The sequence below is a fragment of the Gigantopelta aegis genome, chromosome 7 (assembly GCF_016097555.1).
Source record: "Gigantopelta aegis isolate Gae_Host chromosome 7, Gae_host_genome, whole genome shotgun sequence".
In the NCBI taxonomy this organism is placed as follows: Eukaryota; Metazoa; Mollusca; class Gastropoda; order Neomphalida; family Peltospiridae; genus Gigantopelta; species Gigantopelta aegis.
Window position 1 is genome coordinate 34689595 of NC_054705.1, and position 22526 is coordinate 34712120.

At 36.9% G+C, this 22526-nt stretch overlaps 1 protein-coding gene across 1 annotated transcript; it reads left to right on the forward strand.

The window, feature by feature from the left end:
* The first annotated feature begins 2727 nt into the window (after positions 1-2727).
* On the forward strand, positions 2728-22247 carry LOC121377235 (protein Mpv17-like). Its single transcript, XM_041505143.1, has 7 exons — positions 2728-2879; positions 4740-4852; positions 6707-6796; positions 10876-10971; positions 14011-14043; positions 17159-17211; positions 20380-22247. The coding sequence occupies exons 1-7, from the start codon at positions 2807-2809 to the stop codon at positions 20453-20455; spliced, it is 534 nt and encodes a 177-aa protein (XP_041361077.1). The 5' UTR covers positions 2728-2806; the 3' UTR covers positions 20456-22247.
* The last annotated feature ends 279 nt before the right edge of the window (positions 22248-22526 follow it).

A 22526-nucleotide genomic window follows, 5' to 3' on the forward strand; every position in this document is an offset into this window, starting at 1 on the left:
CCAAAAGTCTAACAAACAACCACAAACGCACACGCACGCATACACACACACACACACACACACACACACACACATACACACACACACATACACACAAACACACACACATACACACACACACACACATACACCACACATACACACACACACACAGATACACACACACACACACATTAAAATTCATGCACACAGTCTGTAAAGGAACTGACCTGTGAGGGGTTTTGTTGTTGTTTTTTGTGGGGGTTTTCATTCAACATCCACAATAATATTACAACAATAAACTAAACTGCTCTGAAAACGTATTATATCTATAGTCCATCCCAATGAGAACGCCTACTGTTTTCATACTATGGAATTTACTACTGCAAGTTATTTATTTCTAAGCCGATTGTTTTCTAAATTGCACACATTAGTTGTTGGGGGGGGGGGGGGGGGGACCGGCCTCGGTGGCGTCGTGGCAGGCCATCGGTCTACAGGCTGGTAGGTACTGGGTTCGGATCCCAGTCGAGGCATGGGATTTTTAATCCAGATACCGACTCCAAACCCTGAGTGAGTGCTCCGCAAGGCTCAATGGGTAGGTGTAAACCACTCGCACCGACCAGTGATCCATAACTGGTTCAACAAAGGCCATGGTTTGTGCTATCCTGCCTGTGGGAAGCGCAAATAAAAGATCCCTTGCTGCCAATCGGAAGAGTAGCCCATGTAGTGGCGACAGCGGGTTTCCTCTCAAAATCTGTGTGGTCCTTAACCATATGTCTGACGCCATATAACCGTAAATAAAATGTGTTGAGTGCGTCGTTAAATAAAACACTTCTTTCTTTCTTTGTTGGGGGGGGGGGTGTTGGGTTGTGGTTTGTTTTGTTGTTGTTTTTTTTGTTGTTTTTTTGCTATTTCCTAACACTTTCACTTTTCTTCTTGCGTCAAACCAAACTGAAATGACTATAGCATACTTATTTCAACATTTTCTGGAGAGCATGCCATCGAGTCTCTGGGCGGGATTTATCTCAGTCGATTAAGTGCTCGCCTGAGGTGCTTGCGTCGCAGGATCGAACCACCTCAGTGGATCTATTCAACTGTTTGGGGTTTTTCTCGTTCCAACCAGCGAACCACAACTGGTCAAAGGCCGTGGTATGTGTTTTCCTGTCTGTGGGAAAGTGCATATAAAAGATTCCTTGCTGCACTAGGAAAAATGTAGCGGGTTTCCTCTGATGACTACGAGTCAGAATTATCAAATGTTTGACATCCAGTAGCCGATGATTAATTAAACAATGTACTATAGTGGTGTCGTTAAACAAAACAAACATTAACTTTCATACTGTGGGATTTACTACAAGTTATTATTTTATGCTTTTTTAATTTCCGAAACACTTTTACCTTTCTTTTTACGTCAAACCAAATTGAAATTATTTACAAATTATTTATAAAAAACCCCACAAAACCCCCAAATATGGCTGTTTTAGAATGGGACCGATTATAGCATGCTTATTTCAAAATTGTCTGGGGAGCATGCCACCGAGTCCCCTACAGACACCTCCTTTTGAGAGGAAACCCGCTGTCGCCATTACATGGGCTACTCTTCCGATTAGCAGCAAGGGATCTTTTATTTGCGCTTCCCACAGGCAGGATAACACAAACCATGGCCTTTGTTGAACCAGTTATGGATCACTGGTCGGTGCAAGTGGTTTACACCTACCCATTGAGCCTTGCGGAGCACTCACTCAGGGTTTGGAGTCGGTATCTGGATTAAAAATCCCATGCCTCGACTGGGATCCGAACCCAGTACCTACCAGCCTGTAGACCGATGGCCTGCCACGACGCCACCGAGGCCGGTCCGCGTGCAACTACGTACATTTACAATTCTTAAACACCTGCGTCTAAGAAAACACAGGCTTCGTAAATTCAGCCCATTATGTTCCTAAAAAATAGTCGGGTGGAAATAAATGTTTGCTTAACGACAGTGCTAGGGGGTGTCACGATACACCTACGTCACGATATGATACGTATTACGATACACCTACGTCACGATACGATACATATCACGATACACCTACGTCACGTTATGATACGTATTACGATGCTTAACCCACGATAAGATACGTATCACGATACCTAACCCACAATACGATACGTATCACGATACCTAACCCACGATACGATACATATCACGATACATAGCCCACGATACGATACGTATCACGATACATAGCCCACGATACGATACATATCACGATACATAGCCCACGATACGATACGTATCACGATACCTAACCCACGATACGATACGTATCACGATACCTAACCCACGATACGATACGTATCACGATACATAACCCACAATACGATACGTATATGGCGTGTTCAAGCACGCCTGTTGTGGACACATCTAACTTCGTAAGAGAGGTCTTCCTCGACAGGAAGTGAGGACTGCCAATAGGCCTACCGCGACCTATAGGCCTAAATCGTCTCGCCTAAAGCCCGTAGTAGGTGCTATTGTGTCTGTAGCTACATATAGCAAATAACATATCTTTTGCTGCTTACTGGTGTTAATATTAGCGAGGTATATGGCGGAAGTTGTTTTTCTCGATAGTTCAGTTGTGTACCAGGATAGCCAGCTTGGACATTAGCCGAACAAAAATAGACTTTGTTGTCCTCCTCATTATACTACTGCGGGTCTCAAAAGTTATAGAAGGAAACTACATGGAGCTAAAAGAAAATGGCTGCGCCCAGTGTTGCAGTGTGCTGAATATTTATGCATCTAATTTACTATCTAATTTTGTTGTGCACGTGAAGGGTATTTACTTTGAAAATGGCTGGGATCTGGAGCAGATACATGAGGATGTTAGAAAAATACCCATTGTTGACAACGGCTGGCACAACAGGTTCTCGTTTAATTAATTATTGTGCAGTGTTCTCCCTGCTATGGCCCGGGGGTGGAACTTATGCCAAAAGTTGAAATTGGCTCGCTTGATGCGCGGTCGGTTTAGGATCGATTCCCGTCCGTGGCCCCACTGGACTATTTCTCATTCCAGCCAGTGCTCCACAACTGGTGTAACAAAGGCCGTTGTGGCATGCATTATCCTAGTTCATAAAAATAAGTTCACCAAGATAAACTTCGCGTGCAAGCACAAACAGCTTTGCACGCGAGGTTTATTTTGGTGAACTAGCATTATCCTGTCTGTGGGATGATGCATATAAAAGATCTCTTGCTGCTAATCAAAAAGAATAGCCCATGAACTGGCGACAGCGGCAGGGTTTCTAGATTATGGTAGCCCCACTCCCATGGCTAGTGATATTCAATGTTGGGCTAGTAAAAAAAGTCAAATGTTAAGTCTATTTTGTAAATATGAATATTCTACCCCCACCCAACCCCCAATGTTATTATTTTGAAGCTCTTATCTCCCACTTTAGACGACATATCTGATTATTACTATTATTTAGTAAAATTATATTAGCTTGAAGTAAATTAGGGCTAGTGAATTTTTAATTGTGGCTAGTAAAAATAGCTTAATCACTGATCCCATTGCTGGTGGATTTTATAAAAATCCTAGAAGCCCTGCAGCGGGTTTCCTCTCTCTATATTTGTGTGGCCCTTAACCATATGTCTGATGCCATATAACCGTAAATAAAATGTGTTGAGTGCATCGTTAAATAAAAGTAAAACATTTCCTTGTTCTCCCTGCTATTGCATTTTCATGATTTTGCCGTCCTCCTTTATTTTTCCACGCCCTTCTTTATTTCCCCGCACTCTACTATATTTTATGACCAGCCTCGGTGGCGTCGTGGTTAGGCCATCGGTCTACAGGCTGGTAGGTACTGGGTTCGGATCCCAGTCGAGGCATTAGATTTTTAATCCAGATACCGACTTCAAACCCTGAGTGAGTGCTCCGCAAGGCTCAATGGGTAGGTGTAAACCACTTGCACCAACCAGTGATCCATAACTGGTTCAACAAAGGCCATGGTTTGTGCTATCCTGCCTGTGGGAAGCGCAAATAAAAGATCCCTTGCTGCTAATCGGAAAGAGTAGCCCATGTAGTGGCGACAGTGGGTTTCCTCGCAAAATCTGTGTGGTCCTGTGTCTGACACCATATAACCATAAATAAAATGTGTTGAGTGTGTCGTTAAATAAAACATTTCCTTCGTCCTTCTCTAATTCTGTGCCTGTTTATGGTAGGCAAATAATTTAAATCCAGGGCTCAAACTTAAGAATTTATCACCCACGGCAATTAAAAAATAAATTGCCGTTGGTGAAAGGGCCCACCGACGGCAATTTTGAGTATGCCGATGGCAATTTTTTTTTTTTGACTTTTGCAGCAAATAAACTTGACTGAAAGATTATTTTTCTGTATGTAAGGCTACATGTAGTAAAAGTTCTTGAATTTATGTCAATAAACTTCAATAAACAAGAATTTATTATAAATGGAATCATGCACAGGGTATGCGCATGACTAAATATAATTCTGTTGCGTGGTACAAACTAAACATCAATTAACTCCAACCAGGACCCAAACATCCGTGTTAAATACTGGCAGATAATGTGCATACACATTTATACATTTTGCCGTCGGTTAAGAGCTATACCGACGGCAGTAATTTTTATCCGGCGGCACAAAAGTACCATCAGTGACGCCCCCAACCGACTGCAGTTTATATGTCACCGACGGCAGTTGCCGCTGTTAAGTTCGAGCCCTGTATATCCATGTACTTGTTACTAGTTAACGTATGTATTTTGTGTTTTTCAGGTGTTTTGGCCTCTACAGGTGACGTTGCAAGTCAGATGATAATAGAAAAAAGAGGACGGAATTATGATCCTGTGCGAAGTGCCCGCTTTCTGGTATTTGGATGTGTGTGTCTGGTAAATACTATTTGTGTATAAAAATATAGGTCATTCATTATTGAATGTTAAACGTAAAGGCATATATGTCTACATAGGGGGCAGGACGTAGCCCAGTGGTAAAGTGCGCGGTCGGTCTGGGATCGATCCCCATAGGAGGGCCCATTGGGCTATTTCTCATTCCAGTCAGTACACCACGACTGGTATATTAAAGGCCATGGTATGTACTACCCTGTCTGTGGGATGGTGCATATAAAAGAACCCTTGCTGTTAGTCGAAAAGAGTAGCCCATGAAGTGGCGACAGTGGGTTTCTCTCTCAATATCTGTGTGGTCCTTAACCATATGTCTGATGCCATATAACCATAATTAAAATGTGTTGAGTGTGTCGTTAAATAAAACCTTTCTTTCTTTTCTTTTATATGTATACACAGGGCTAGCTCTGGCATGCACAAAGTTAAAAAATAATTGGCGAATTTTATTTTAATTTGGCAAAATATTTTCATGTAATAATTGATATTTTATGTTGTGGTACTTATTTAACTTTAAATTTGGAGAAATTGTCTGCTGAATTCAGAGCTAGCCATGCATATAATTTATGGGAAAATATCAAAATATAACTAATACGAGACCAGACCTGGTGCTTATAAAAGTTTTAGAAAGAAAGAAAAAAATGTTTTATTTAACGATGCACTCAACACATTTTATTTACAGTTATATGGCGTCAAACATATGGTTAAAGACCACACAGATTTTGAGAGGCAACCCGCTGTCGCCACTTCATGGGCTACTCTTTCCGATTAGTAGCAAGGGATGTTTTATTTGCACTTTCCACAGGCAGGATAGAACAAACCATGGCCTTTGTTGAACCAGTTATGGATCACTGGTCGGTGCAAGTGGTTTACACCTACCCATTGAGCCTTGCGGAGCACTCACTCAGGGTTTGGAGTCGGTAGCTGGATTAAAAACCCCATGCCTCGACTGGGATCCGAACCCAGTACCTACCAGCCTGTTATCCGATGGCCTAACCACAACTCCACTGAGGCCGGTCCATAAAACTTTTTAGTGACGAATATGTTTATAATATTGTTTGTGTAAACTTCATTGATAGATGTGTGACGTAGGAATGCAAAGTTTCATTGTTAAATAGCTAAATGAAGTGACCACAACATGACATCATTTTACTAAATGACATCATTTGGTAAGTGACGTCATTTTCCCGGTCTTTAATCTGTGCATTTCCATGTCTTGTTTAGTTATTTTGGAACTCATTCTGTGCAATCTTTTTTTTATGTATGTGCGGTGTAATAAATACAATACTATACTTGTTCCGGTGTGAGACCGTTTATATTACAACTCGTGTGCTTTCACTCGTGATCTACGATTGAGAATACACTTGTTGCAATATAAATGGTCTCACACCGGAACTCGTTTAGCAGTCTCTATTTATTACCCATATGGGTACAGATATCTTGGTACATATCAAAGTGATACGTCCCACTAGAATGCTAAGTGGGACGTAACACTTTTGACGTCACACGATGACGTCATAAACTGGCGCACTACAACCGTACAGGAATGTCAACAAAACGAGATGAGTGATATACCGGTAAATTAACATCGATTATGGGTAATAAATAGGATATTAAACTCGCTACCATTTCGTATCATGTTTATGTCACTCGTGAAATAATTTTCATTGTCACTCGCTGAAGCTTGTGACAATTAAAAATTATTTAACTCGGGACATAAACATGATACGAAATGGAAGCTTGTTTAATATCCGATATATATGATCTGTGTGTCACAGGCAGTTCATTTTGCACCAGTGTTCTTGTCATACATGGATACATTACTTTCAGTATCTTGTTTTTCAGGGTCCCATTTTGCGTGGCTGGTATTTTGTCTTAGACAAAGCCTTCAGAGGCAGTAGACTGGCTCCCATCAAGATGGTTTTGGCAGATCAGGTAACAGAATGGTGGGCAGATAGATTGGTGCTATCAGGACATTTCTTTTCTTCTTCTTTTTTTTTCTTTACCACTGTGCTACGTGCCGCTCCCGTGATCTGCTAAGTATCACATAACAAGCTCCTTAAAGGGACATTCCAGAGTTTGCTAAAAAAAATAAAGATGTTATTGACTAACAGAGACTTTTTGATGACTGTAATTACATATCAAATATATTTTTCTGCATAAAATATTAGTGCTGTATATTAAACGCATTTCTGATCATTCTAATATTTGTACAAGGTTAAATTTCATTTTATTTCCTTAAAAAAAAGGATTTTTTCGTATGTACGAAATTATTTGAAGACAAAATCCAGTTTGGGCTTCTTACAAATATTAAGATGACCAGAAACACATTGAATACACAGACACTGATATTCTAAACAAGAAAATAGATTTAATATGTAAGTTTAATCGTAGAAATATTTTATTAGTTGGAAACATCTTACAATGCAGCAAACTCGGGAATGTCCCTTTAATTGCTGAACTAAAATGGCTGTTGCATGTATATGTAGAGTCTACGGGAATAACCTGTGATATCACATTTTTAGTAAGGTGATATTTTAAAAATTTTAACGCTTAAAACTCTGCAATCATGGAACATTTATGCCTAAGAAAGCATAGTTTACCAACTACTTTTAATGGCCTACCATAATTATAGGTTTTTAAGTTAGTGTGTCATTGTGACTGTGACATACACAACCATTATAATACTATCTGTTTGGACATCATAGGTTATTCCCGTTGACCCTTCATATGTAATAGTTTTTTTTACCATTGTATTAAATAAATATTATGTTGTCCTAGTGCAGAGTTTAAGCTGCCCCCACCCTCCCAAAAAAAATATATGAAAATAGCAGTTTGGTGATTTTGGACAGAGAATCTTTTGCCAATCAAAAATTAAGGTTATGAGTTAGGGCATAATTCTAATTATTAGTCCCCTCCAGTTGGACTATAGGTTTAATCTCCGTCCTGTCTGTCCGTCTGTCTGTCCCACATATAGTTTTCCGGATGGTTTGTTTTAAGAATGCCTTGAGATATTGAGATGAAATTTTGTGTATAGCTTTATCATGTACTGTTACAGATCAAGTTTGACTTTCATGATGATTTACTCATTTTTGAGTTATGGCCCTTGAACTTAGGAGATGTGAAAATGTGGGGGGTTTTTACTTTTGTTTTTTTGCAATGCCTGAGGATAATGATATGAAATTTTGTATATACCTTTATCATGTACTGTTACTGATAACGTTTGAACTGTTATGCTTATTTACCCACTTTTCACAGAGTTATGGCCCTTGAATTTAGGAGATACGAAAATGTGTTGGGTTCGGTAAGGGACATGTATTGCTTAAGAGAGTCTTGAATTAGAGCATCGTTATTTGTGTACATCTCTTTGAGGGGTTGGGGTGGTGGGGGCTTTGTGTTAAGGTACCATAACATTTATTAGTCCCCAAAATTTGTTGGGCCTTGTACAAATGTAGGTGACTTGTATTAGCAGCACTCTAAGAATGCTTGGGGTGGGGGTAGCTCAGTGGTACAGCGCTCACCTGATGCGCGATCGATCTAGGATCGATCTCCATTGGTGGGCTCATTTGGCTATTTCTCGTTCCAGCCAGTGCTCCATAACTGGTTTTAACAAAGGCCGTGGTATGTACTATCCTGTTTGTGGGATGGTGCATATAAAAGATCCCTTGCTGCTAATCGAAAAGAGTGGCCCATGAAGTAGTGACAGCGTGTTTCCTCCCTCAATATCTGTGTTTTCCTAAATCATATGTCCAACGCCATATAACCCTAAATAAAATGTGTCGAGTGTCTCATTAAATAAACCATTTCCTTCCTTGGTAGGTGACTTGTATTGCTTTAGCAGTACTCTCTGAATGCTTGTTTTATTTGAAAGGGTTATGAGTATTACCGGTGTAATAGCCCTAAATATACCCCCGCCAAACTATACCCCGGGGTATAAAACAGACTAGCCCAGAATATACATCTCTAGTCTGTATTTTAATGTCAGAGGGTTTTTTCGATCATAATTTGTATATTATGGGTTAAAGAATATCGAAATATCTTCTAAAATGACTAATCTGTGATAGTTTTATTTTTATGAAAGCAATAATTGCTTTTCTTTTAAAGCGTTTATTATTATTGTTTATTTATTTATTTATTTTGTATACAGGTTAGTAATAAAAGTTAGGGTTAGGGGTATAAAACAGGCTAGCCCACTTTAACCCCGGGTATAGTTTGGCAGGGGGTATATTTTGGGTTGTTAAACTGGTAAATCATCCTACTTAACAAGATCTTGAGCTAATATTATAATTATTCTATTTGAGTAGGATTGAGTTTTGACACTATATAATTATTGTATTTGAGTAGGATTGAGTTTTGGCACTATATAATTATTCTATTTGAGAATGATTGAGTTAGAGTATTATAATTATTGTATTTGAAAGGGATCGAGCTATGGCCTATATAATTATTCTATTTTAGAGGGATTAAGTGATGGCATTATAACTATTTTATTTGAGAGACAGTGGGTTATGGCATTATCATTATTAAGGATTGAGTTATGGCATTATAATTATTATATTTGAAAAATGAAAGGGAGTTATGGCATTATAACTATTTTATTTGAGAGACAGTGGGTTATGGCATTATCATTATTAAGGATTGAGTTATGGCATTATAATTATTCTATTTGAGAGGTATTGAGTTATGGCAATATAATTATTATATTTGAGAGGTATTGAGTTATGGCATTATAATTATTCTATTTGAACAATGAAAGGGAGTTATGGCATTATAACTATTTTATTTGAGAGACAGTGGGTTATGGCATTATCATTATTAAGGATTGAGTTATGGAATTATAATTATTCTATTTGAGAGGTATTGAGTTATGGCAATATAATTATTATATTTGAGAGGTATTGAGTTATGGCATTATAATTATTCTATTTGAACAATGAAAGGGAGTTATGGCATTATAACTATTTTATTTGAGAGACAGTGGGTTATGGCATTATCATTATTAAGCATTGAGTTATGGAATTATAATTATTCTATTTGAGAGGTATTGAGTTATGGCAATATAATTATTATATTTGAGAGGTATTGAGTTATGGCATTATAATTATTATATTTGAACAATGAAAGGGAGTTATGGCATTATAACTATTTTATTTGAGAGACAGTGGGTTATGGCATTATCATTATTAAGGATTGAGTTATGGCAATATAATTATTCTATTTGAGAGGTATTGAGTTATGGCAATATAATTATTCTATTTGAGAGGTATTGAGTTATGGCATTATAATTATTCTATTTGAACAATGAAAGGGAGTTATGGCATTATAACTATTTTATTTGAGAGACAGTGGGTTATGGCATTATCATTATTAAGGATTGAGTTATGGCAATATAATTATTCTATTTGAGAGGTATTGAGTTATGGCAATATAATTATTCTATTTGAGAGGTATTGAGTTATGGCATTATAATTATTCTATTTGAACAATGAAAGGGAGTTATGGCATTATAAATATTTTATTCGAGAGGGACTGCGTTATGGTTTTATAATTATTCTATTTAAGAGGTATTGAGTAATTTGAGTTAGGGCAATATAATTATTCTATTTGAGATGGACTTCCATTAGGACATCATTACCTTTATTTTATTGTCAGAAGGTGAAATAAATTTGTTACTTTTCTTGGCAGTGACGTCATCAACTTTTGAGTTTGGCTCCAACATTAGGTTTATGTATTAAGATTCATTTCTCACAAACTGTAAGTCCCTCATCAATGAAACTTGGTTTATAGTTGGATCTGTGAATATTCATCTCAAAGCTTTTTTTGCTTTTTTTTTAAATTTCATTTTATAAATTTTAATTTTAATTATTATTTTTTTTTTTTTTTTTTAATGAACTAGATTAATCCTGAATGTTATATGACAAATTATATCTTTGTTCACTGAACCAGTTTATGGTAGGCGAGACATTTTAATTCTGGTGAATTATTGTTTGAGAAATATTTTTGTTTCATTTCAGCTGCTGTTTGCTCCAAATATTTTGTGGATCTTCCTGACGGGTATGGCTGCACTTCGTGGAGAGAGTGTTGAACAAATCAAAACAATGCTGAAGCGGGTAAGAACAATACTTAAAGTGACGGACCCCAGTTTTTAAACACTGTGGCATATTTTTCTCTAAGAGTTTGTTTCAATAACTGAAATTGGACATTACTTAAATATTATTGTTTAAAATGTCCATTTTCATACATCCAAAGTGTTGATGGTGTCATCCTGGTGGTTATAATACCACAAAATGCTTTTTTTCATGATTAAAAATGCACGTACGTGTACGTGTTAAGTAAAGATTATAGAGGTGATCTCTAGTCTCCATTTTAATATCACAGAATCTTGTTTTGTGCTGTTGTAACTTTATCCAAATGTGTTCAGGGCTTCTAGATTATGGTAGCTCCACTCCCATGGCTAGTGATATTCAATGTTGGGCTAGTAAATAACAACTATTGTCATGCCTGACAGCTAGTGAAATTTTGTTTGTCAAATGTTGTAGTTAGTCTATTTTGTAAATATGAATATCCTATCCCCACCCCACCCCCCAATGTTAGTGTTTTTAAGTTCTATTTCCCTCTTTAGGTGACATATTCAATTATTACTATTATTTAATATTGTTTGACATCCAATAGCCAATAATTAATTAATCGATGTGCTCTAGTGGTGTCATTAAACAAAACAAAAATTTATTTTAAGCATTGTAAATGCATGTAGTTACCCACTTGTAAGACTAAAACAGACGTTGTAAAATCAGCCATATATTTTTTTAACTTTTTACTGGTGGATTATATTACAAAACATATAAAAATTTATTTTACAGATTTGTATTTGATTTTATTACCTACGAGGTACAGCATAATGAGGGTCATATTTATCGTATGATTTCCCTCGTATGTCATAACTAAATCGTATGTCCTCCTGGCATTGTCGTTTAACGATTGGCTGTTGTAAGAGTACATTTCTTTCTGGTTGGCTAAAATGACATTCCAGCTAATTTTGAATTTGAATGATGTCAGCATTCCAATGACGTCACTTTACATCTCCTTACAGTAACACGAAACTGGGTACATGACGTTCCCATTTTCAGGGTGCTGGGAAAATGCCAATGCAAAATTGCTATTGAATTTTTGTTTGTTTGAACATTATTAATTATTTATACAAAAGTTAATCAGTACAAATGTGCCAACCACTGAAATTATACAGATATCAGGACACAAGAACATTAAAAAAATAAACAATTGCTCTCGGTCACAAAAGATAAACACGGGGTACTCAGTAACCTCATTTGCAACGAAAATTAAATCGTGTCGGTAATAAACAGAATATTACATTCGTGTCCATGACAGACAACGTTTACGACACTCGTGCCTAAATTATCATATTTCCCGAGTGAGAGCGATGGAAATGCGATAATTTAGGCACTCGTGTCGTAAACATCGTCTGTCATGGACACTCATATAATATCCTCTATTTACATGTTACACTGGAGACCCATATTATAAAGTATTAATATATTCCTAAATGTATCTTATATTAATAATATATGTATATTTATTACCCCAGCAGGCACTCATAATGGGGGAAAAAAGAAAGAAAAATTCTCACTGAGAAATGATCATGCATTGGTCGTAACGTACAATACTATTGGATGATTTGACAAACCAATGGCCTTGTCGGCACTAAATATGACGTCATCACGATTTGGCAAACACACACAATGACGTCATGTAGTTTAAAGAGTTTGCGTTTACGGCTGTCTGTTTTTTGTGTTAAATTTATAACAAAATGTCATTTTAATGCAATTCATTGTAGATTTTGTACCAGAATAAAGAGAACTTTTGTTTTTGAAAATTATCTATGAACGTGATTAAATTACAAAGTTATAGCAATACTCAGAACACTGCATAAAGTGGTTTATATCATTTCTATACAAGTATATGCATATGTGTGTCGAAAATAAAGGCTTTTACAGAAAAAATAGCTAACGTAATAAATAGAATAACAAACTCGGCACTAGTTATTATCAACTGAAAATTTCACTCGGGACATGAATTTAATAATAACTGGTAACTTATTGCACTTTATATGCTCTATATTCTGTGGCAAAATAATTTATTGTTGAAGACATGTAATTCTTTGTAAACATATTGATTTTTAGAACTGAGTGATATTGAAAATTCAGGATCGGTATCAGTATTTTGGGGGTGATTTACCTCGGTATCGGTACAGCATTCGGTACTGATATAATACCGATACCGATATCAAGCGGTATACTCGGCTTTAAATGCATGCCTGAGTTAAGGCTCACCCGCTAATTTCATCTCAATAAAATTAAATTCCATACACAAGACCCTCATCTATCTCTATTCTTTTCAGCTATTTTGCTTTCATCAGCTATATTTTATAGTGCTTTACTAAATGGCAGATACAAATTTTCAATATTAAAATTTCAGCATTTTGATATTTGCTCGGTAGAGGATATCATAATTTATTAGCACGAGTTGATAAAAGTATGAAATCCGAGGCTTGGCGAGGATTTGTATACTTTTTCAACAAATGCTGACATCACAAGACATGAGAGGGGTATTCTTTTTATCATCCATTATCATTCTTTTCATTTGAGACAGTTGTAAACAATGTCAGTAATGTGAGTTGAATGTCACTATATTTAGCATCGGTAGACTCGTTAACTAGCAGAATGACAGTGGCGTGACGTCACTAACGATAGATTTAACGCTGAAACATACACAGTGACGTTACAAAAGAAGTGATACCTCCTAGGAATCTGTCCCGGAGCAAGTCACTGGCTATCCAGAGACAGGCCCCGGGACGGACATGCTCGAAACTCTAGTGGTATATGAGCGTGTTAAAATTATTGGCACTTGCACCTCCTAGGAAATATCGCAGGAAATATCGCAAATTATAGTGCCAGCGATATCTCCCACAAAATCTTTTAATGGATAATAAAGGAACATTCCTTACTATTAAAGGGACAGACGAATGCTGATAAATATGGTATACCACCCAGTTGATAAATATGGTATACCACCCAGCTGATAAATATGGTATATACCACCCAGCTCTATTGATGTTTTCTCTTTGTTTGCAGGACTATAAATCCGTCCTTCTGAATAACTATAAGGTAGGAAGTTACATCTCATTAGACTGGTTTTAATTTTTTAGGCTTTCAGTGTTCAACATGGCCGACATTCAAACAGAGGAGGTGGGGAGGGGACCAGAATAAAATTCCCTTTCAAGCCCCGTGCTTATAAACCTTAGGTCAGGTCAGGTCAGGTCAGGCATTAGGGCTTTACGTGCACATTCAGAGCAAGCTGTTGTAGTGCACGCCTGTCCTGGGCAGGAAAGGTGGGGGTTGGGAGGATGAGGGACCGCCTGCACTGGCAGGTGCAAGAGAGCACCAGCAGCCCGACCGTGGTCAGTAACAGGTGGAGGGGGGATAATGGTGCTATGAAATTTTGATGGAGCAAGTATAATGCCAAAGAGAAAAAGGTGCGCAATTTTGATGGAGGAAATTGGGCGCCATTTTGAACGGTCGGTCGAAAAAGAAAGTTCCAGAGCTAACATTAGTGAGTCGAGAGTAGCTCATTAATTAGACCTCTTTGATGCTGGGGTGTCTCCCTAGGTTGACATCAGTGAGTCGAGAGTAGCTCATTAATTAGACCTCTACGATGCTGGGGTGTCTCCCTAGGTTGACATCAGTGAGTCGAGAGTAGCTCATTAATTAGACCTCTATGATGCTGGGGTGTCTCCCTAGGTTGACATCAGTGAGTCGAGAGTAGCTCATTAATTAGACCTCTATGATGCTGTGGTGTCTTCCTAGGTTGACATCAGTGAGTCGAGAGTAGCTCGTTAATTAGACCTCTATGATGCTGGGGTGTCTCCCTAGGTTGACATCAGTGAGTCGAGAGTAGCTCGTTAATTAGACCTCTACGATGCTGTGGTGTCTCCCTAGGTTGACATTAGTGAGTCGAGAGTAGCTCATTAATTAGACCTCTACGATGCTGTGGTGTCTCCCTAGGTTGACATTAGTGAGTCGAGAGTAGCTCGTTAATTAGACCTCTACGATGCTGGGATGTCTCCCTAGGTTGACATCAGTGAGTCGAGAGTAGCTCATTAATTAGACCTCTATGATGCTGTGGTGTCTTCCTAGGTTGACATTAGTGAGTCGAGAGTAGCTCATTAATTAGACCTCTATGATGCTGTGGTGTCTCCCTAGGTTGCCCATAGGGCCCTTAGAAAGGGCCTGACCGCTTCTGGTTAAGGTATGACAACCCATTATAAACCTCAACGTCTAGACGTTAATAAAGTCCAGACTTTTAACGTCATGGCAACGCCATTCAGATAGCATTACGTTAAAGTCTGGACTTTAAGTTTTATAAGCACGGGCCCTGTTTTAGAAATGCTTTGGAAACACCTTCATTAGTGACCAGAAAATACTAGTACATACTAAACTGCATTAAAAACATCCAGAATTAATTTTTAAATTTTTACGTGATGCGGACTTTTATTCTAAATTTTAATTTTATATATCTGTGATATTTGTGTTTGTGCACAGTTCTTTACACTGTGTTTTAATTGAACTGTTGAATTTTTATATTGATGTTGATCATCACATTTTTTTGTTGCATTTACCATAGTTTGACACCCAATAGCCGATGTATTTTTCGTGCTGGGGTGTCATTAAACATTCATTCATTGCATTAAAAAGGAATGCATTTTTCTCCCACTTTTATGGGGAGGGACCTCTGTATCACAAGCCTATGGTGCTGAACATGGTTGGTCTTTGATCAAAGCATGTTAGACTATGAAAATGAGAAATTATAAATGCCTTGAAACATGAATGGGGCTTGCTGTAAACTGTGAAGTGGTCTGCCTGTCTGTACCGGCCTCGGTGGTGTGGTGGTTAAGCCATCGGACATACGGCTGGTAGGTGCTGGGTTCGCAGCCCGGTACCGGCTCCTACCCAAAGCAAGTTTTAACGACTCAATGGGTAGGTGTAAGACCACTACACCTTCTTCTCTCTCACTAACAACTAACAACTAACGCACTGTCCTGGACAGACAGCTCAGATAGCTGAGGTGTGTGCTCAGGACAGCGTGCTTGAACGTTAATTTGATATAAGTACGAAAATAAGTTGAAATGAAAAATGAAATACCTGTCTGTTCACAATTAACATGGCATGTGTACATATAGGTCGAGCTCATTTGTTCATAAATATTCATTTGCTGTTAGTAAATTTTAATTTACTATTATTTATAAATGACCAATTAATTTGCTATCCATAACTTTTAATTTATTATTATTTATCATGATTTGCTGTTAATGTCAGTTTATTATTACTTGTATTTATAAATTATTTTCTATTAATTTATTGTTGTTTATAAATGGCAGAGTAATTTAAGTTCTGATTCAGGGAATGTCGACATGTTTAGCATGGTTCATCAGTTTATATTTGCAAGCAAACGTTTTGACAACTTTTGACAATCCTTTCTGTCTCTGTATCTACCTTTGAACCTTTTGTGGGGGTTGAATCATGATACTCTGAAAAATATACTGAAGAAAAATGTGTTACAATCAGAGGGAGGAGTCGACAGTTGAAACACATACACACACACTGCAAACGTGCTGGTAGCTGATGACTGATCGCTCGCCCTTCTGAACATACCACATCTCTCTCTCTCTCTCTCTCTCTCTCTCTCTCTCTCTCTCTCTCTCTCTCTCTCTCTCTGTGTGTGTGTCTCTGTCTGTCCGTCTCTCTCTCTCTCTCTCTCTCTCTCTCTCTCTCTGCGCGTGCGTGTGTTTGTGTTATTCTGTTTGCCATGTTCTGTAAAAAAAAACTTAATATAGGCATTGCCTGTTGGTCAATCACCAACATATAAATGTTTGGGTTTCTAATTTGCCAACACTGGCTTGCATTTTCAGTTTGTGTCCCCTTTTATTGGCATTCATAATGTCTAGCGTCACAGGATCGAACCACCTTGGTGGATCCATTCAATTGATTGGGGTTTTTTCCTCATTCCAACCAGTGCACCACAACTGGTCAAAGGTTGTGGTATGTGTTTTCCTGTCTGTGGGAAAGTGCATATAAAAGATCCCTTTCTGCATTAGGAAAAATGTAGCGGGTTTTCTCTGATGACTACCAATGATTAATTAATCAATGTGCTCTAGTGGTGTCGTTAAACAAAAAACACTTTCATAATTTCTACTACTAATAATCATTGTAATTTATCTTCCAGTTATGGCCAGCCGCTCAGATCATCAACTTTTACTTTATGCCTCTCCATCACAGGTGAGTAAACTTTATGCCTCTCCATCACAGGTGAGTAAACTTTATGCCTCTCCATCACAGGTGAGTAAACTTTATGCCTCTCCATCACAGGTGAGTAAACTTTATGCCTCTCCATCACAGGTGAGTAAACTTTATGCCTCTCCATCACAGGTGAGTAAACTCTATGCTTCTCCATCACAGGTGAGTAAACTTTATGCCTCTCCATCACAGGTGAGTAAACTATGCCTCTCCATCACAGGCGAGTTCACTTTATGCCTCTCCATCACAGGTGAGTTCTACTTCCTGTTCTTGTTGAAAACAAAATTAAGACAGCATCCTGTAGAATTGGGGGACAGGACGTAACCCAGTGGTAAAGTGTTTGCTTGATGCACGGTCGTTCTAAGATCGATCCCCATCAGTGGACCCATTGGGCTATTTCTTGTTCCAGCCAATGCACCAAGACTGGTATATCAAAGGCTGTGGTATGTGCTATCATGTCTGTGGAATGGTGCATATAAATGATCCCTTGCTGTTAATCGAAAAAGAGTAGCCCATGAAGTGGCGACAGCGGGTTTCCTTTCTCAATATCTGTGTGGTTCTTAACAATATGTCTGACGCCAGATAACCGTAAATAAAATGTGTTGAGTGCGTCGTTAAATAAAACATTTCCTTCCTTCCTGCCTGTAGAATTGTTATTTTCTGTAAAGTGTACAGTTATGTTTGAGTGAGAGTCGGTTCTGAATACATCGTGATTTCGTGTTTACAATTAAAGTCACAGACCCTCGTTTGAGCTCATGAAAATGAACACTAAGTTTATTAGTTAATCTACAAACATGGATAAGATTATAACATAGGGAAACTAGTCTGTGATGTTTAAATGGGGAAATACCGTCTAAAAATAACTAGAGCTTGTCTCAACAATTTACGTCTCAGACGAACGCTCATTTTTAAAATTATGGAAAATGCATTTTGGGATTTTACAAAAACCTGAATAACCAGAACCACTTCAGGTGTACGAAAATAAATATTCTAAATAATAAAATGTAAATACTTCTAATTTAAATTATCAAAAACAGCTTTATTAGTGAAAAATATGCTGTAGTGTTTAAAAACTAGGGTCTGTCTCTTTAACAGTTACAAATCTTACTGAAAAATCCAAATCATCACATGACATCGTAATGGGGTTTTTTAGTATCTCGATATCAATTTTTGTCTAAAATAATTTCGTACCTACGAATTTATTATTTCTTCCAACAGCCAAACAAAATTTTAAATAATTTGGACAAAGGTCATTCCAAATTTTTAAATATGTATAATCAATGTTCTCGTTGCACCATTTAAGCAGGACGGCCCACCCTGCTATTGCATTTTGTCACCCTCCATTCACATTCTGCCGCCCTCCTTTATTTTTCTGCACCCCTCTTTATTTTCCTGCATCATACTATATTTTACAGCACCCATCTCTGCTATTTCCAAATTCACACTTTCTCCCCTCCCCCACCCCCCCAAAAAACCCAGAACATCAAAGGAAACAAACTGCAGTATTTACAGAAAAGCAACTGATGAAAAACTTTAGAAGCTTACAACAGTTACCGTTTTTAACTAGTATTTTTAACAGCCTGTATTTTGTCCCATTTGTATGTTTGGTACACACAATAAAAGTTATATTTTATTTGAGCAATGAAAACGGATGGGGGTTTTTTCGATTTGGCAAACTCCAACCACTTATTTGGCACCTAATTTGTCACGTGATCAGAACAGTCATTCTGTTTTTTGTGTTCACCAACTATCGTCTGATATTTTGTCCTCAATTACAGATTTAATTGGTTGTAACTGATGCTTTTTACTTTCTGTCATTTTGTTTATTTAGCAATTCTTTAGAAAATATTAGAAACGTTTCATTTTTGGGGGATATCACCGCTTATAAAAACATTGGAAGTAGCAGTGTTAATCATTATTTTCATTTATCTTAAAATAATATATACACTGCCTTTACAAAAAAAGAAACTACTTTTTATCAGCTGGCGATATCAAAGCGATCAATTCATTCAATGCAGATGGAACTAAAATTAACATAATTTTTTTTATCCCACATTAGGGGATCCCTTTACAAAAATCTTATTTACATATATCTTGAAATCTTTATTAAAATAATATTAAAACTAAATTAAAATCGATTCAGCAAAACGAATGCCTGTGAATGTCAAATTGATAACATCTCTGGTTCAACTAACGGTACATAAAAGATGAGTTGGTTTGTATTTCAAACCAGTATTTTCATACCAAATACTGAGGGGCAAAATAAGTATGTCTTCCCACAAAGTTGACCAACACACAACGATATATGGTAACCAAGCTTCACTTCTTTTTGTTTGTTTTTTTGGGTACCAGGTAAACTTTTTGCTGAGCTCAATGTTAAAGTTTACTGTTTGGCTCCATTTGTAAGTCCCAAACCAATAACACTTGGTTTATAGTCCCTGTGCATGCTGTAACCTCACCGTGGTGCAGGGGTGTAACATTCTCTTTGAGAATGGCCAATACAACACAATTGAAATTTTGAGTAAAAGTCAGTATCTATCTGTTATATTTGTATTTTTGCACAGTTCTTTACACTGTTTTTATTTAAATCTTGAATTTTTATATTGATAATGATCATCACTTTATTTGTTTGCATTTACCATAGTTCGACACCCAATAGCCGATGTATTTTTCATGCTGGGGTGTCGTTAAACATTCATTCATTCATTCATTGGTTTATAGAGGCACCAATGCATCGTAATGCATTTGAAATTTTAGAATTATATTAATATTTTTTTTAATTTATAATTGTTTTTGTTTTTGTTTTTTAATATACAGTGAAACCTCTCAAGACCGGACCCTCTGTAAACTGGAATTCCCTCAAAATCAGACGTTTTACCGAGTCCCTATTTAAAAACCAGGACAGAACTTAACCTCTCTAAACTGGATCCCTCTATTACTGGACATTTGTCTTGGTACCGAGGGTGTCCGGTTTAGAGGGGTTTCACTGTATATATATATATATATATAATTTTTATTTATTTTTTTAAACATGCAATGAGATGAAAATCTATGGAAGCAGCTGTCGGTGACATCGAATACATTTATGATAGACAAGATATTTAATTTCTTTGAATTCTTGTTTTAAATGTTGAGTGCGTTTCTTTACAGGGTGCTGTTTGTGAACTTCGTGGCGCTGGGATGGAACACCTACCTGGCGTGGGTATCGGAGCGCCATCATCCCTAAATGTTCACAGCTGACCGGGACTGCAGGGTACACCCACATGTGTTCAGTTTAGTTTCTTTGCATTTTGAAAAAAAATTGTTTTAACTGAGTGAAGTTAGTTGAATATAGTTTTGTATCACTTTAGAATAGGTTGTTATATTTGCATAATATGTCATAATAAAATAAATCCTACATTTTCACCAATCCCGTCCCCCCTCCCTTTTTTTTAATTGGTAAAACAAATTTAAATTCTCTATACTATTTGCAATGTCCTGAAAATTTAAAATTAAAATTTCACCCCTGTCCCAATTCAAAAAGAAATTGTTGGATTAAAATCGAGCATTTATTTGCTTTTAATTTTCATACATAATTTGCATTTTTATAGTATTATAATCATGTTCTAAGGTCACCATATTTAATATGTTCTTATAATTTATTACCCCATTGGGCACTCGTAACCGGGAAAATAAAAATCGTAATTTCTGGTGTAATGTACAAGTATAGGTTACAAGGTATTAAGATGTTTCTTCAGAAATAAGAAGGGGCGGAGTGAAGCGGAGCCTGTTCTTATTTCTGAATAAATGTCTTAAGCGTTCTAACCGATTTAGATGGCATTCTATAGGTTCATTACTTGATATGGGCAGGGCAAGTGTCATTGCATGTTCGTGCCAGTTGTTTTGACGTCATTTGTACAGCTCTTGGCGATGATGTCTGGCCAATTGTGTCCAAGTAATTTTGGTCACGTGACTTGTTATTAAGACGGCTTTTTGGAGTGTCTTCGTGATTAAGATGATCGAAATGCTGATATCCCATTGGTTGAATTGGAGAGAAACTGAGGAAATGTCATCTAATATCATTCGACAATTTATAGTACTTATAAACCAATGACTTTGTCGGTACTAAATATGAAGACCTTACGATTTGGCAAACGTCTGTCAGTTTTTATTGTTAAATTTGTAATAAAACATTATTTTAATACAATTCATTGCAGATTTTTTTTGACAAAATGAATTTTTTGAAAATGATCTGTGTTTATGAATAAAATCAGGGGTCACCATTCCCATTGCCAAATTAGCCAATTGTTAATTTTAATACAAAGTGGCTACAACATTTAGTCTTTGGCTCAAAAAATATTCATTAAATTAACCATATTTTAATAATTTTTTAGGAAATACATAATATATTCTTTTTATTCCTAATATATGGTATTGATGATACTGAAACACACGAGGGTAATAATGTCTTTATCATGTAATCACAAGCTTAATACAACATGTTTTTGTAAACTGCACACACAGCTTTAATTCCAGTTCAGCATTATTAGATATTCAAATGACGTAAGAATGTGACGCAGTGTCTTTTTGAATGGAAATGGTATCAAACTTCAATGATGTCATGTTGGATGTCCTTACATATAAATAAACTAGTGCTTAACGGTTTTTGTTTTTTGAACGCTGAACAGCCATCAGTGTAAAATTGCTTTTGAAATGTTTTTGTTTGATGACTGAATGCACACGTTAATTATTGAGGGTCACCGTAGAACGTTTGCTTAAATGTCTATAAACGTAGTGCCATGACCTCAATTAATTTACATCTCATTTGCAAACTTAAAGTATGTAATATGAAAAATATCAAATACTTTGTACTGAAAATGTAAGATATTATATGATAAATACATGTTTGAAAAATGGCTAAACCAATACGAAGTTAATGCAATACAGAATTGTGTATATAGTTGTTTCCATCATTTCTATATAGGCCTACATGTACAAGTGTGGATATCGGAAATAAAAGGTTGTTAGACAGAAAAATAGCTCAAGTAATTAATAGAATAACAACCTCAATCCCAGTTATTAACAAATTTATGTCCCTCATGAATGAAGGAAATGTTTTATTTAATGATGCACTCAACACATGTTATTCACAGTTATATGGTTAAAGACCACACAGATATTGAGAGAGACAAACCTGCTGTTGCCACTTCATGGGCTACTCTTTTCGATTAGCAGCAAAGGATCTTTTATATGCACCATCCCACAGACAGGATAGCACATACCACGGCCCTGATATACCACTGGGCTACGTCCAACCT